Raw genomic sequence first — 15,095 nt, 5'->3', positions numbered from 1 at the left:
AGGTTCTTTACTCAGAGAGTAGTAAGGGCGTGGAATGCCCTGCCTGCAGCAGTAGTGGACTCGTCAACATTAAGAGCATTCAAATGGTTATTGGATAAACATATGGATGATATTGGAATAGTGTAGATTGGAGGGGCTTTAGATTGGTTCCACTGGTCGGTGCAACATCGAGGGCCGAAGGGCCTGTACTGTGCTGTAATGTTCTATGTTCTCTGTTCTATAATCTTCAAACACTGCCAAGTACCCAGGAAGCTCATCTGGTCCAGCATCTACCACTGGACTGAATAAAAATCATTATTTTTCTGTAGCACAGGGTTGCAATACCAACCATTTCAGGAAATTGTGGCACCCTCCTAATGGACTTTTAACTATCCAATATTAGCTCTAACATCAAATATACAAGCAATAACCAACTTCACATTTTGGGATGAAGGAACATTTCCAAGTTTTAGATGATTGCAAATACAGTGCAGCAGGAAAATATAGAGCTACGTCTCTCTGAGGAAAAGTAAAAGGAAGAGACTGTGCCTATGATTCACGCATTCATATTTTGAATGGGCTGCGGAAAAGAGAGTGGGTGGGGGCCGGAACATGTTGTTCGCAGGCTTTCACTTTTCACATCACCAATCATAGCCTAATCCAACCTAATAGCCTAATCCAACAACCCCAATACTGAAGATTTGGAAAATTAACATATGGGACATTTGTTCAAAAGCAGCTTTTCACAGACTGAGAAGACACTGTGCTGCAGGAATAGTTTGCTCAAGAACTCAGTTCCAATGTTATTCACTCACAGGATGAAATATTTGTGTTTTAGTTACACAGGCGAGCCCCTCCTATAACATGGATGTTTCATACTGGGATCCCCAAACCGCAAAATCTGAAAGGTGATTTGAATTGTCTCTACTTGTGGTTCATTTTTCTGTAATCATTGATCTTGCTTCTTCTGGTGCCCCTGCCTCTGAGCAATAAGCTCCAAGTTCAAGTCCAGCTCCAGGACTTGATGGGTCACAGTTGCGTTCATCACGTGCAAATTACCAATCTGGAGATCCTTCCAATATGCCTATAGCAGGCAGTGAGATTGGGAGAGTCTCCTGCTCAGCTATGCTTGATGTGGACTGATGCTCTTAAACTATAGTCTCTGGTGGCAGGCAGTCTGTTGCAGGCAAAACTAGTCATGGAAACAAACATTAGTTTGTGCTTTGTCTGCCTCGTGTCATGAGAAAGAAATCAATACCAATGATAAGTATTTTCTGCTGAGATTGTATATTTTTCCAGACAGCTGAAATTTTCTTTTTGTCATGTTGGACTATTTGCAGGATGTTATTTCTAGTTCTAGACTCCTCAGTCAGAGAAAATATCATAGAATCCCTACAAGTGCAGAAGGAGGCCATTCAGCCCATCGCATCTGCACTACCACAATCCCACCCAGCCCCTATCCCCATAGCCCCACGTATTTACCCTGCCAGTCCCCTGACGCTAAGTGGCAATTTAGCATGGCCAATCAACCTAACCCACATATCTTTGGACTGTGGGAGGAAACCGGAGCAGCCGGAGGATTCCCACTCAGACACAGGGAGAATGTACAAACTCCACACAGACAGTGACCCAAGCCAGGAATTGAACCCGGGTCCCTGGCGCCGTGAGGCAGCAGTGCTAACCACTGTGTCACCGTGCCACCCATAGAGGGTTTCCCAGTAAAATACTTGGAAATTCAATGTTTGTAGAGCACAGAACAGACAACAAAGTGGAGATTTGCTTGATTCACCATGCTCCCAATTTAATTAAAATCAATTTGAATTTCATTTACTGAATTAATTACTAGAAAATTAGGAATATAATTAATTGAACAAAGGAACTGCCAAATAGATTCATGCGATCACTGAAGAAGGCCTCATGCCTTCAAAAGCCAAACAAAATTAAGCTTTATATCTCATTTAGGAATCTTAAACAAAAGTACACTGGAACAGAGATCTGATTTTCAGAAGATTCACGTTGGAATCAAAGATCAGATATTAGAGCTAATGCTCTGCTAGCTTTACCATAACTGAAAAAGATATTGCAGAACACTGTCCCTTCCGCACCAGCTTTTGTGTTGGCTTATCTAATTCAAATACCTTAGATTTCCCCCTCCTCTCCTGAGAACATTACCATGAGATGCAGCCCCATATAACTGAGGCAAGAACTTGCATCTTACAACTGACCTCGGCATCCCAAGTGGAAGAGATTATTCAGCGAGGTTCTCTCTCCTCCATGAGTAATCATGGACAAATTGTCTGCCACCCCACAATGCCTTGGCTCACAGGCCCAAGTGAATCCATACTTCATCATAAGTTAGTACCTTCTGAAGAACAAGTTTAAGTTTATTTTTCAGTGTCATGAGAAGGCTTACATTAACACTGCAGTGAAGTTACTGTGAAAATCCCCTAAATAAGAAAGAATAAAGCGGGGAAAAAGGCGAAGATATGCTCAATTGGAGCGATACCTAAATACTGCAATAGCACATTGCAAATATTTGAATCATGCCTCAACAAAGCTGTATAATTCATTAATACAGAGGAAGACAAGCAGGCTATGAAAAAAACTAAAAAAAACTCCATAAGCTCCTGGGAAAGCAAAGAATGAAGTGAATATTATAATAATAAATCATAAATCAATGAAAGCCATGTCACTCAGCTGCCAGAAATTCCCATGAATGCAATGATCTTAAAGGGATTGCAAGTTATTCCAGCCAAGTGATATCACCTCCCTTCTACACCCAAACTATAATTTTTAAAAAGTCTGCTCCTTTGTTGATCTCAGATTAGTGGTATCATGAACATAACAATGAGAATGATACCTTGGATACAGTCTGGGGGATGGGGAAAAGGGAAAACGATTTATACCAAAATACATGGGCAGTAATAAGTATTTTGCTGCTAAGTGCAAGCAACACACCCAGGAATAGTAGCATTGTGGTCATGTTTCTGGACTAGTAATCCACCAAATCTCACCTTGGCATCTGAGAAATATAAGTCAGAAAGAAAATGCTAGTGTCAGTCATGGTGACCAAGTAGCTATCAGATTGTGGTAAAAACCCATTTGGTTCACTACTGTTCTTTAAGGAAGGAAATCTGACATCCTTACCCACCTAGCCTCTATGGGACTTTAATACTTAGCAACGTGGTAGATTCTGAACCACTCTGTTCAAGAGAAAAAGAGCCGAACTTCCCCTTCTTCATCCAAAAACAGACAGGAGTAAACGTACAGCTGCAACAACAAAGATCCTGGGTAATGAAAAAAGGATAATTTTCCTGGAATATATCTTTGGTATCGACAGGAGGACGAGCGAGGGTAAATATATGGGGTTACAGGAATAGGGCTTGGGTGGGATTGTGATTGGGGTGCAGGCTCAATGGGCCGAATGGCCTCCTTCTGCACTGTATTATTCTATGATTGACCCCTTTAAATCACATTTTTTCTATGATCTTCCATTTGTAATTGTGCAGAACAAATTAGGCACTCCTTGCAGAACCTGCAGCCCAGTTACCACAGCAAACCAGAAAATAACTCTTGGTCTGATTGTGAAAGAAATACATTCTTCAAAGTCACAGCAATGAAGCAACTCCCACTTTATTCCAGCACAACTGAAACCTGGCTAAGTATCAGTGCTATCCTAAATTAAATGCTTGTATTTACGTATCGCCTTTAATGTAATAGAATACCCTAAGGTGCTTCACATGAGCTTTATAAAACAAAATTCGACGCCAAGCTACATGAGGCAATATTTGGTCAGATGATTGGAAGCTTGGTTAGAGAGGTAGGTTTTAAAGGAGGAAAGTTAGCCAGAGTGACTGAAAGGTTGAGACAGAATTCCAGAGCTTGGGGACTGTGCAATCAAAGGCAGGCCACCAATGGCAAAATGATTAAAACTGGAATGCTCTAGAGGCCAGAACCACAAGTTTGCAGATTTATCAGAGATTAACAGCTTTGGAAGAGATTATGAAGGTGGGGCAGAGGCAATGGAGAGATTTGAAAACAAGGGTGAGAATTTTAAAATTGAAGCATTGCTTAACTGGGAGCCAATGTAGGTCATCATCAACAGGGGCAATGGACGCACGGAACATACAGAGCATAGAACCCGGAGGCTAACCAGGTGTGCGTTGATATAGCTAAGTCTGGAGGTGACCAAAGTATGGATGAGGATTTCAGCAGCAGTTAAGCTGAGGCAGGGGTGGAGGTGAATGTTACAGGAGGTGGAAATAGGCAATCTTAGTGATGACGTGGACATGTCACTGGGAGTTCACCTCAGCATCAGGTATGACATCCAGGTTGCGAATAGTCTGGGTCACAAGTTGACTTCTAATTTCAATTATTTATTCTTTTCTCTGCTGTTATATATCAAAGAACAAAGAAAATTACAGCACAGGAATAGGCCCTTCGGCCCTCCAAGCCTGCACCGACCATGCTGCCCGACTTAACTAAAACCCCCTACCCTTCCGGGGACCATAGACTATATCCCTCTATTCCCATTCTATTCATGAATTTGTCAAGCCACCCCTTAAAAGTCACCACCGAATCTGCTTCCACTACCTCCCCCTTTACCTTCTCAACAATAAACACAGTAATCCATTCACCCAGGAAGAAAAATTCTTAAAAGACATGGAAAAGCATCTGAAAGATGCATCTGAAATCATTAGTACAAAAACATTATGTGGATGTTGAACCTTGAAACAAAAATGGAAAATGCCTGAAATACCCAGCAAGTCAGGCAGCATCTGTGAAGAAAGATCACACTTGTTTAATTTTTTCACATGTGTCTAATTTTGTAACATCTTTATTTTGGTGACTATTTGTGCTAACCAAGTTCTGTCACTTAAGAGGTATGAGACATTTTTGCCAATATCAGCATCCAGCAGACCTGTTTGAGTCCAGGAATCCATTCTGCCCAATAACATGCCTTCACCTTCATCACAAAAGAATGTCCTCATGAAGAAATGTCACCTTTTTACCACTTCTTCCGCCAACCAATCTTCGAATCAGCTTGCCAATATAGTGCAACACTACGGGTAGTTTTGCACATCTCAAAGCACAATTGAGACTGCCTTAAATTCATTTCTTAAAGGACCACTGCAGTCAGCAGACTAGATTTTCATTACGAGCTCAAGCTCAGTTCTCTGCATCAGCACAAATTAATTCAAATAAGTAAACACACTGAAATGAGATGACTTTAGCCCCTCCAACCATTTACAAACATGACTTTCAACATAACAAACATGGGTATAGTATTCACTATTTTTACTTTTGGTAAAGATGCTCCTATGTACAACATTGAAAAAGCATTAATTACACATTATTAATTCCTGATCAAGCTATCTCCATACAAAGTCTAACAACACCAGGTTAAAGTCCAACAGGTTTAGTTGGACTTTAACCTGGTGTTGTTAGACTTCTTACTGTGTTTACCCCAGTCCAACGCCGGCATCTCCACATCATGCTATCTCCCCCAGCGCATAATTACCCTCATATTATTAAAAATCACCATTTACAATAGGTAAGGAATATATTGCCAGTTTAAGTATAAAAACACTGTCTAAGTATAATACTGAATAAGGAGTGCATTATCCACTTACTGTTTACTAGGCTGTGTCCAGTACCTACATTGCTAAACTTCTCTATGAAATAGTAGCTCCCCAATAAAAAGCTGCAGAATGCTGCAATATGAAAAGTTTAGTCCATCAAGTCTGTGCCAGCATTTGCCACTCACAAAACCCGTCAAGTTCCACTCTTCTGCAAATTCCCCAGTTTTTGTCTCCTTTTCACAAGCAACTGTTCCTTTGCTTAAAAAATATTTTATGAACTCTATCACAACATACCTACACTTGATATGACAGAAGGTTTTCTCCCTTCAAACTGCATTACAAGAAGCAAAGAATGATGTTTACCCTTGCCACCCATGATCTCTGCTCCTCCCCTCAAAGCACAAGATTCAATGCCAAAGGTACAAGTTGCCATTCACGTGTCGGCCGGGGCAGGGAGTGTCAACAGGTTATGGAACTGCAAAACACATCACAACTGATCCAGATCTTGCCCAAAATCCACAAGAACACAAGCTTTCCAACGGAGATCACTGAATAACGATTAGAGACCTGATTAATTGTCTCCTCTTAGTTAAGGATAGAAAAGTCAATTGTAATTCCTTAATTGTAGATGTGACCAAAATCAGCTCATTTATCACGGAGCAAGAATCAAACTCTCATTACTGTGTGAGACAGTGTGGGGTAGTAACAAGTGACTTTCAAATCTATTAAAAAGAACACTTTAAACGCAAAGATTTGCTCATTAGATGAGAATCACCATAGAGTGGTAAGTAAACACTGCCAAATGCAGAGAACGAGCACCACACCTGGGTCAAGTAAAATATAGGTCAGCCACCAGCTTAGCCAGCTTTAGTTGTGGTAGGTGGCCCCCTATTGAGCATAATGCACCATCACTAGCGGCCTTTACAGGCAGTGTCCACTGGCATTTGCTGCAGCAACTGGCTTAGCTGACAATACAATATCAACAGTAAGAAGTTTAACAACACCAGGTTAAAGTCCAACAGGTTTATTTGGTAGCAAAAGCCAAATAAACCTGTTGGACTTTAACCTGGTGTTGTTAAACTTCTTACTGTGTTTACCCCAGTCCAACGCCGGCATCTCCACATCATGAATACAATATCAACCCAGCCCAAGAACTGATTTGCAAACTAATTTGACTTTGTCCCACTGACAATTCACCAATAATGAAAGCTGTGGATTTCTTAATATCTAGAGTGTAAACAAAGCCAGAAATAGTTTAAAAAAACGATCTTGCTACAAACAAAATTGCAAATCACAACAACACGCTCATATAATGAAACGCAAAACAATTTGAAGGGAATCCGAGAATACAGAGTTGCAACTGGAGGGGACGCAGAAGTAAGAGGTGTAGCAAGAAACAGGATTTAGTAAGTGAATTCTAAATGCAACAGGATGGTGGCTGAAGTTGTGCCATGAAATGGTGAAGTGGGGTGGGCAGGAAAACCAATTCAGATTTGGAAAAACAGAGGCTGCACATTGAGTCACACCGCTGGCCAAATTTACAAAAGTAGAGTTGGGAGAGGCCATGCAGGGAACTCTTATTCACAATGGGTTAGTGCATTGTGAAAATAACTTGTTGGCAAATTCATGCCTTACATCATCTGCTCCCAGCCTTCCATCCAGCGTCTTCTTGTGATGAAGAAGTACAATGTGCTGGATAAGGTGATAACAGATGTGAGCCCATATCCCATCACTATATACTGCAGTAAGTTGATTTAAAAATTTGGCTGTGCCACACATATCCTTATTATGGGGATTCTCCAAACTCAGTGATTAATAAAGCAACCTTTACTCATCTTATTGTTCAGGTCACACAATTATTAGAATAATGGCAATCGCAACTAAAATTAAATCAACAGAAAATTCAGTACTGCACTGCGTAATCTTTTATTTTCAAAAATATTCTCAATACAGTCCACCATTGTTTACTCAAAGATTTTGTTTGACCCCTCCGCCAGTCAGGGAAATGAAACTCACCTGCAGTGTCTATGCTGTTGCCTCACAGTGCAGCAGTATTGTCTGCCCCCTGTCTGTTTACAGATAGCTTTACCAACTAGAAAAATTAATAAACTTGCACTGCAACAATACGTTCTCACATACAGCAAACTTCAAGTTTCTCATTGTGTTAGATGCTCGTTTTCTCTCAATTGATGCATGTTGCACTCAGGAAGCTGTTCTGTCCATGGGCAGAATTCTCCCCAAGCCCCTGTTGGCATGTTTGATGGTGGGCATCGGAGAAGAATATGGCAGAAGGTCTAGAAATTGGTTTCATGCCAGCAGTAAGTCACAGCGGGATCTTCCACTGGTGCATGCCTTGGCAGGTCAGAAAACCCACCAGAATCTGGCAGGAACCTCATTTACATTCTGATAGTGGGATGCAGACAAAGGCCCAACCCCACATGCCAGATTCTCCATGATGCCGGTGTGAAACAAGTTCAGAACAATGCATTGTGCGGATGTTGGGACTCATCTGAAGATTGTCTCCGGAGTCAAGGATGGACACCGTCTGCATCCCTGGAACACCACAGCAGATTAGGTGACCTGGAAGGGGGTCCATCTTCCAGCCACAAAATATTCCTGGAGATCCAGCTTTCTTCTCAAGAGGTCCACCTTCCAGTCTCGGGTTGCTCCCAGAGACTGTTCTTTATTTTCAGGTGGTCTACTTTGTTTCCTCAATGGTGGATCAGTGACAATGGGCATCATTTCAATATGGCACTCACAAACAACAGCAGACAATGTGCCAACCAGGCCTGCCCCACCACTGAATGTGGCGTAAAGTACCCAGGTGCATAATTAATAAGATTGGGTGCGTTTTCCCGCCAGCCATAGCAGGAAACACTCCACATTCCCATCCCCACCATGGCACAATCTCAAAATGGAAGAATTCCATCCTATGTCGCACTGGCACCAATTCATGCACACATTCAAACACTTCACAAGATTCCAACCCGCAAGCATTCTCCATATTTCAGTACTGTCCATATCTATTTGCTCATCACAGTACACAAAGACAAAGAAAGAAGTCAAGATCTCAGCCTGCCTTCTTTTGGCTTAAATGGCCCTCATTTTCATTTCTTGTACCAGGCAACATCATGCTGTGAGGATGTCAGTCTTGGTGCAATAGAAAATATCAACATCACTATCAACATGCAATGGGGTTACCATTGACCAGAAACTGAATTGGACCAGCCATAGAAAGCAAGGTCAGGGGCTGGGAATTCTGCAAAAAGTACCTCACCTCCGGACTCCCAAAGGCTGTTCATCATCTACAAGGCACAAATCAGGAGTGCAATGGAATACTCTCCATCTACCTGGTGAGTACACTCAAGGAGCTCAACCTCATCCAGGATAAAGCAGCCCCACTTGACTGACACCCATCCACCATTTTCAACATCCATTTGCTCCACCACGGACACACAGTAGCTTCGTCTTGTTGGCAATCCATTGCGTGCCGAGCCTTACCTGATCAGAAAAGTGAGCTGTACTCAATACAGTGAGGCTTCCTGATACTTAGAGATTTGACAAATTTCTGGAGATTCAGAAGTGAGGCAAAATAATCAAAATGAAAGGAGTTTGATCGACTTAATGCCCTTAAAATCTACATGAAGCACTTCAGTAACTCAGCAAAGCTCATCAACAGAAACTTCCAAACATGCCACCTAGAACAACAAGGACAAAAGATGGGAACACCAGCACATTTTCTAAGTCACTCACCATCCCGACTTGGAACTATATTGCCACTCCTGCACTGTTGCTCGGTCAAAATCCTGGAATTCCTTTCCTAACAGTTCCTACCACACAATGATAATAGCGGTTTAAGGCAACAGCATAGCACCATCTTCTCTAGGGCAGTTAGGAATGGGAAATAAATGCTGGCATAGCCAGTTATGTCAATGTCCCTTGAATGAAAATAATACAGAAAATGGCTAACTAGCACAACTGGAGGATCTGCCTTCAGCCAATGGAAGAGAATCATAATACAGTTCTGGGACAGAAGGAAGCCATTAGATCCTTCATGTCTGTGTCAGTTCTCAACAAGTACGACTCAGCTAGTTCCACTGCCCTTCATGGCCCTTCTACCATTGGGAACATTTTCTCCCCATCTCCTGTCTAAACCTCTCATAAATTTGAACATCTCTATCAAAGCTCCTCTCAACTGCTTCCTCCCCACAGACGAGAGCCCCCAGTGTTCCCGATTTATAAACATAACTGAAGAGCCTCATTCCTGGGAATATTCTCATCAACTTTTTCTGCATCATCTCAAAAGCCTTTACATCTTTCCTAAAGCATGCTGCCCAGAATTCAATGCAATTCTTCAGTTGAGGGCAAGCCAATGCTTTATAAAGGTTCACCATAACCTGCATGCTTTTGTATTCTATGGAACAGATTTTCGTGAAAATGACAGAAGAGTAGGGATAATTCGCAAACTCATCTCATTAAGGAGCAACCCCCCCAATGTTTCAATCCAGCAGCTAAAAGATATTTCTCCCTTTACTGCGACATTGCCACAGTTCAAATCATGACGATCAGATTCTCAGGCCCTCAAGCCCCCAGCTCCACTACATACTTCCCTCCATGGCCCTTCCATGTCTTCATTCTCCCCCAGCAAAATAGGCCTGGCTCAATCAAAATTTTAGGGGGTTTGACCTGCCCATTCCAGCAATGGAGCCGACAAGGAAGAGAGTGCTGTGTGTGGGCTGGCTATCTTCACCCTTATCCTATGCCAGTAAAAATTGCCGGAAATGGGGATGGGAAATGTGGAGTTGGGGCCCACCCTCCAGCTTTAAATGTCTCCATATTCGGCCTAACTCAGCAAAATTCCAGGCGTCTGCCTCTCTTTGTAAAGTCTAGGATCCCATGTGCCTTTTAACAGCATTCTCAATCTGTCCTCGCACCTTCAATGATTTGAACACGTACACTCAGATCGCTTTACTCCTGCGCTTAGTTTGGAATTGTACCCTTTAATTTACATTAATTCTCCTCATTCTTACTACGAAAACATACCACTTTACACTTTTCTCCCACAATTTCATTTTCCTCGTGTCCACCCACTCCACAAACCTGCCTATGTCCTTTTGGAATCTTTCACTATTCTCCTCACAGTTCACTATACTGCCAGGATTTCTGTCATCAGCAAGATTTGAATTGTGCCTGGTTACAATCCCCCAAGGAAAACGCAAGGTAAAATCAGCAAGTTCACCAAATGACAAAATCACAGATACATCTTTTGTTACCGGAAGAGCTGGTAGAAGGACAGGCACCAAAAATTATTGGCCCCTTTCATGTCAGTGGAACTGAACTTCATAAAAGGGAATTATACGCAAAATGGCAGCCTGCATATTGCACCTCCCCAGGAGATGCATGTGCATTTCTGTTAGTTCTGAGAAACAAACTCAAATTTGAAGATTTCACTGAAACGGAACACAATTTGTTGAGGTCTTTTAATAATTATTGGGTTGATTTCTAACCGTTTCACCACCATCTTCAATGCCTTGTAAGATCCTTTAATGAGGATAAGTGCCTCCTGTCTTGAGCCATACAGTGGGGAGCCATTGATGTTTACAATTTCATCGCCAACCTGAAGTTTCTTCGACAAAGCAGCTTTGCCTCCGTCCTCAATCTGAAAGTACATTTAAAAAATGCAAATGAGTCTTACAACTTTCAACAGCAGCTGAATTACACAAGAGTGCAGTCGTAGCGGAGTAATTTTTAACATTACTTAAGACATCAATTAACATTCTGAAACAAAAATATATATTTTGAAAAGTGGTTTACAGATTAAATATAGTGCCTGGTACTGACCAATACCATTAAGGAAGGTCACAAGTTCAATCTTGGTTCTCTACAAAACAGGCAACCCAACCATTTTCATACTATGCTGCAGAAGAGTCGATAGAATGCAGAATGTTAACTCTGTTTCTCTCTCCATAGATGCTGCCAGACCTGAGTTTTCCCAGTACTTTGTTTTTATCGTCATACTGTCTTCATTAATAATGATGCGGAGATGCTGGCATTGGACTGGGGTGGGCACAGTAAGAAGTCTCACAACACCAGGTTAAAGTCCAACAGGTTTATTTGGAACCACGAGTTTTCGGAGCGCTGCTCCTTCATCAATTTCCTTACCTGAGGAAGGAGCAGTGCTCCGAAAGGTTGTGATTCCAAATAAACCTGTTGGACTTTAACCTGGTGTTGTGAGACTTCTTACGGTCTTCATTAATCCATTTCTACATCAGTTACCTATGTGATTTTAAGGCTGGTAATTTAGTTAATCCTTGAAAATAATCTGTTCCCTTTCACATTGAGATTATGCTTTGCATTTTTCAGCCTATTCAATATTATTGCTGTTCCTTGCACTTCTTGGTGACAGTATGTCACAAATCCATTTTCAATCTTCTCCAGCCAATTCAATAGCATTTTATGTGATCACCTTCATGCGCTCTTAAACTCTCTTTCCAGCAGCAGAGTCTTCATCCTCAGTTTAACACAGTTAGATGTTAACAGCTAATTTTTATCTGATCTGTTGCGTTAACCATTGCTAATTTTCAAGGTGTTAAGATGAAGCTCCAGCAAGTGCTTGAAGTCAGTGTCCCAGCCATCTCCAACCCTCTTTGTTATCTCTTTCTTCAAACCTATTACCACACCTGACCTCGCTGTTCCAGCTTTCAAATTGCTGAATTTTCACCATCTCAGCTAAAAATCTTCCTTTAACTCCAAATAATCTGTTCTCTACAAGGACCTTTGCTTCATTCCCCATGTTCCGACCATGACATTTCTAAACTCTGCATGATCCAAGGCTCTTTTTCTGTCATCCCTATCTTCATGCTTCCTTTTTTAGTTTGATGATTCAATTCACAAAAATTCCTGGAGCCCTTCCAGGCCTCTGGCCTTCTCTCGACATTAAGACCATCATGGTGGTGGTATGGTGCTCATCAGTGAATCACTCCTCAGGTATTTTTTCCTTCTCTGGGCTTCTGAACTGTCCAATCATTCTGGGTTTAAAATCTTCATTCTCTATTACCATCCCAAATACAATAGCATTTCTCACAGATATTTCTGGTGCTTTCCTCCCTCAGCCACTGCATAAACAATTTCTCATCTTCAGCAATTTCAATCTCCATCACAATTTTTCATATTCTCTCTGCTCAGAGTTCACTGCCCTCTTAAACTCCCTGAACCTCTCTCTCCATGTAAACTCCCCAACCCACATTCCCAGCCAACCCTTTGACCTTCACATCTCACTCGGCCATTCGTATCAATTACAGATAAAGCCATCGACAATCACTTTATAATCGCTCTCCACCCACATAACCTTACTTTGCCCCAATCCCACTTCCTTTTACCCATCGCTGGAAAAAAAAGCTATTCCCAAAATTAACTTTCTACTGCACTTTCAAAATACCAACTCCATCCACCACAACATTTCTGCAGCCTTCTCCCAACCCTCATCTTTGCACCCTAAAGACAGAGGGATACAGCCCTGAATGAATGCAGTGGACAACTGGTTTAACCATTTATCACCAGATCTGGCTGGATCAGATTAAGCAGTATCAGGCCCTGCCCTCAGCTGCTGAATCTGATCACTTTTCCTGAATCATCCTGGAACAAGGAAAATCCCAAGCTTCTCTTCCCTCCTCTGTAAACCAGTCTTAAACTCCTCTTCTCCCATTTCCTCCAACTTCACCTCCCTCAATAAGTATGAAGAGCTCATGGTTTTATTTATCACGAAGATTGGGAATGTCCATTCAACTGCCTCTGCCCACCAGCTCCCTGCACTCACATATTTCTCTAGTTCACTTCCCATCTTTCCTCATGCCTCTCAAAGCTCATACTGCCTTTAACAACCACCTCCTGTTCCCTCAGCCCTATTCCTCACCCTCTTTTTCCAAAGTCCTCAGAAGTATGGTTGATTCCCAAATTTGTTTCTATCTTCCCGAGAAATCCAATGTTTGAATCCCTCCAATCAGGTTTCCACCCCTGCCATAGTACAGAATGGATGGCTCTTATCAAAGTCACAAATGACATCCTACGTGACTGCGGCAAAGGAAAACTATTCCTCCTCCTCGGCCTGTCTGCAGCCTTTCACATGGTTGTTTACACCATCCTCCTCTCTACCCCTGCACTGTTGTTCAGCTGCATGGGACTGCAATTATTTGATTCCTTCTTAACTATCTAATCATAGCCAGAGGCCTCTTTGCAATTATTTTTCTTCCCGCCCCCATACCATTACCTCTGATGTCCCCTAAAGACATTTATTTGCCCCATTCCCATTTATCATCTACATATTGCCGCTCAGCAACATCATCTGAAAGCACAACATTAGTCTGCCCAGCTATGCTGATGACATCCAGCTCTAACTCATCACCACCTCTCTCGATTCTCCCAATGTCTCTAAATTGTCAGGTTGCTCATCTGCTATCCAGTATTAGATGAGAAGAAATTTCCTCAAGTTGAATAAAAGTCGCCATAGTCCCAGATGACCACAGGCTGCACGCCCCTTTGAGGGGGGGGGGGGGGGAGTTGACTGGTGGTGATTTTAACGGAGGATCACCATGCTTTGGGCAAGGGGCAAGATTGAGAAGGCAGGGCCTTCATGAATAACCTCAGCCAGTATGGGAACTGAACCTGTGTTGTTGGCATCGCTTTGCATCACGAACCAGCTGTCCAGCCAACTGAGCTTTCTATCTCTACCACTCCATCTTCTTTAAACTGACCTCTTTACCCAAATTTTTGGCCAACTATCAAATATACCATTATGTGGCGCAGTTCGATTCCCGGCTTGGGTCACTGTCTGTGTGGAGTTTGCACATTCTCCTCGTGTCTGCGTGGGTTTCCTCCGGGTGCTCCGGTTTCCTCCCACAGTCCAAAGATGTGCGGGTTAGGTTGATTGGCCATGCTAAAAAATTGCCCTTAGAGTCCTGGGATGCATAGGTTAGAGGGATTAGTGGATAAAGATGTAGGGATATGGGGGTAGGGCCTGGGTGGGATTGTGGTCGGTGCAGACTCGATGGGCCGAATGGCCTCTTTCTGTGCTGTAGGGTTTCTACGTTTCTTTCTAATTGTACATAGACTAGAGGACACAGATTTGACACATTTAAAGTCTGGGGCAAGGAATGTGAGGAAGAATATCCTTTATGCAGAATGGCAATGAGGTGCAATGCCTGTTGCCTAAGAGGGCAGTGGAAGTCGAGAAGATCAATTATTTCAAAGGGGAATTGGATGGGTACTTGAAGGAAGAAAGCTTGCAAGGCCTCAGGGATAGACCAGATCGTTCTAGAGAGCCGGAATGGGCTTGTAGAACCAATAGCATCCTTCTGTTCCATAATCCTACTATCAGGCATCATTTCATAGATTATCACTTTCCAGAAACCTTTGTCTCCCAATTGCCTCCAATTTCACAGTTGCCCTAAGTCAATCTCATTCTCTCCCTCTCTCTCCCAAATCCACCTCCCGTGCTAACCGTTCCCTATAATTTATCAGCTTGCTCCTGTTCTGACA

The 15,095-nt window shown here is 42.4% G+C and overlaps 1 protein-coding gene across 2 annotated transcripts in view; it reads right to left on the bottom strand.

The window, feature by feature from the left end:
* shroom4 (shroom family member 4) overlaps positions 1-15,095 on the bottom strand; it is a 125,495-nt gene that overhangs the window by 97,932 nt on the left and 12,468 nt on the right. For both annotated transcript variants that reach the window (XM_078211509.1, XM_078211511.1), the window contains exon 2: positions 11,069-11,220. In XM_078211509.1, the coding sequence (XP_078067635.1) occupies positions 11,069-11,220 (152 nt within the window). The remainder of the gene's footprint in view (positions 1-11,068; positions 11,221-15,095) is intronic.

This window comes from Mustelus asterias, chromosome 4 (genome assembly GCF_964213995.1).
Source record: "Mustelus asterias chromosome 4, sMusAst1.hap1.1, whole genome shotgun sequence".
In the NCBI taxonomy this organism is placed as follows: domain Eukaryota; kingdom Metazoa; phylum Chordata; class Chondrichthyes; order Carcharhiniformes; family Triakidae; genus Mustelus; species Mustelus asterias.
This window is presented reverse-complemented; position numbering and strand designations above follow the sequence as displayed.